General features: G+C 49.2%; 1 protein-coding gene across 1 annotated transcript in view; it reads right to left on the bottom strand.

The window, feature by feature from the left end:
* The window catches only part of ASRGL1 (asparaginase and isoaspartyl peptidase 1), a 20,535-nt gene extending 19,857 nt beyond the window's left edge, over nucleotides 1–678 (bottom strand). Inside the window, exon 1 of the mRNA XM_019645575.1 lies at nucleotides 434–678. Coding sequence (XP_019501120.1) covers nucleotides 434–623 — 190 coding nt within the window. The 5' untranslated portion in view covers nucleotides 624–678. The remainder of the gene's footprint in view (nucleotides 1–433) is intronic.
* Nucleotides 679–935: the final 257 nt, after the last annotated feature.

A 935-nucleotide genomic window follows, 5' to 3' on the forward strand; every position in this document is an offset into this window, starting at 1 on the left:
CAATGAGTGGATGCCTGGGGACTGGAAGGGGAGATTAACTGAAAAGCAGCATGAAGGAACTGTTGGGGGTGATGGGAATGTTTTAAATCTTGATTGTGGTGTGGCTACACAGGTGTATCCATTTTTCAAAACTTAAAATGGGTACAGTTTATGGTATGTAGTCTACCCCCCCCACCCAAGAAAAAAGATGTAATAAAAAAGCCTCTTGGGATGTGAATTCCAGGAAGCAGTTTAAAGAAAGGTGAACTGATGGATTTAAAAATTCTTAAAGCAACCTGGTCAAACAGGTAAAGAGACAAATTAAATCTCTTCAACATATTAAGTGCTACTACAAAGCTATTAGATTCACCGATACTTTAGAAAGGTTCCATTTATTTTGGGGGTGAAAATTAATCTGATTAGGCATCATTTACTAGCTGCAGTGCAGATTTACCTGCGTTGAACTCGGGATCATCTTCCAGGACGGTCACGGCTCCTTCCACAGCGTCAACTGCGCTCCCTCCTTCCTTGAGGATGTTGTAACCCGCGATCGCAGCTCGGATGATGCCTTGTCGCACCCGCTCTTTGCGATCCTTGGAGATACTGCTGGCTCCGCCTCCGTGCACCACGACGACGGGATTCATGTCGACGGATCCTAGGGGTCAGAAGACGAAAGCGTCATTTCAAATAGGCCCAAGAAAACTGCACGGGGGGCGTCATCTCGAGCGATTCCGTTGGGGACAAAGTCCAGTTTCTACTCTGGAAGGGAGGCAGGGTTTACAGCCTCATGCAATTTCCTGAGACGACGAGGGTCCAGGAGTAAAACGTTCAACGGCTCAGTTTGAACTTTTCAGGAAAGGCCCAGAGCGCCCCACTGACTTCCAGCGTCCCCCGCAATGTCGCGGCCTGGGGCGCTTGCGGGCCTCGGTTTACCCGGAGCACCCCAGCCCCTGACC

The sequence above is a fragment of the Hipposideros armiger genome, unplaced genomic scaffold (assembly GCF_001890085.2).
Source record: "Hipposideros armiger isolate ML-2016 unplaced genomic scaffold, ASM189008v1 scaffold_93, whole genome shotgun sequence".
Taxonomy (NCBI): Eukaryota; Metazoa; Chordata; class Mammalia; order Chiroptera; family Hipposideridae; genus Hipposideros; species Hipposideros armiger.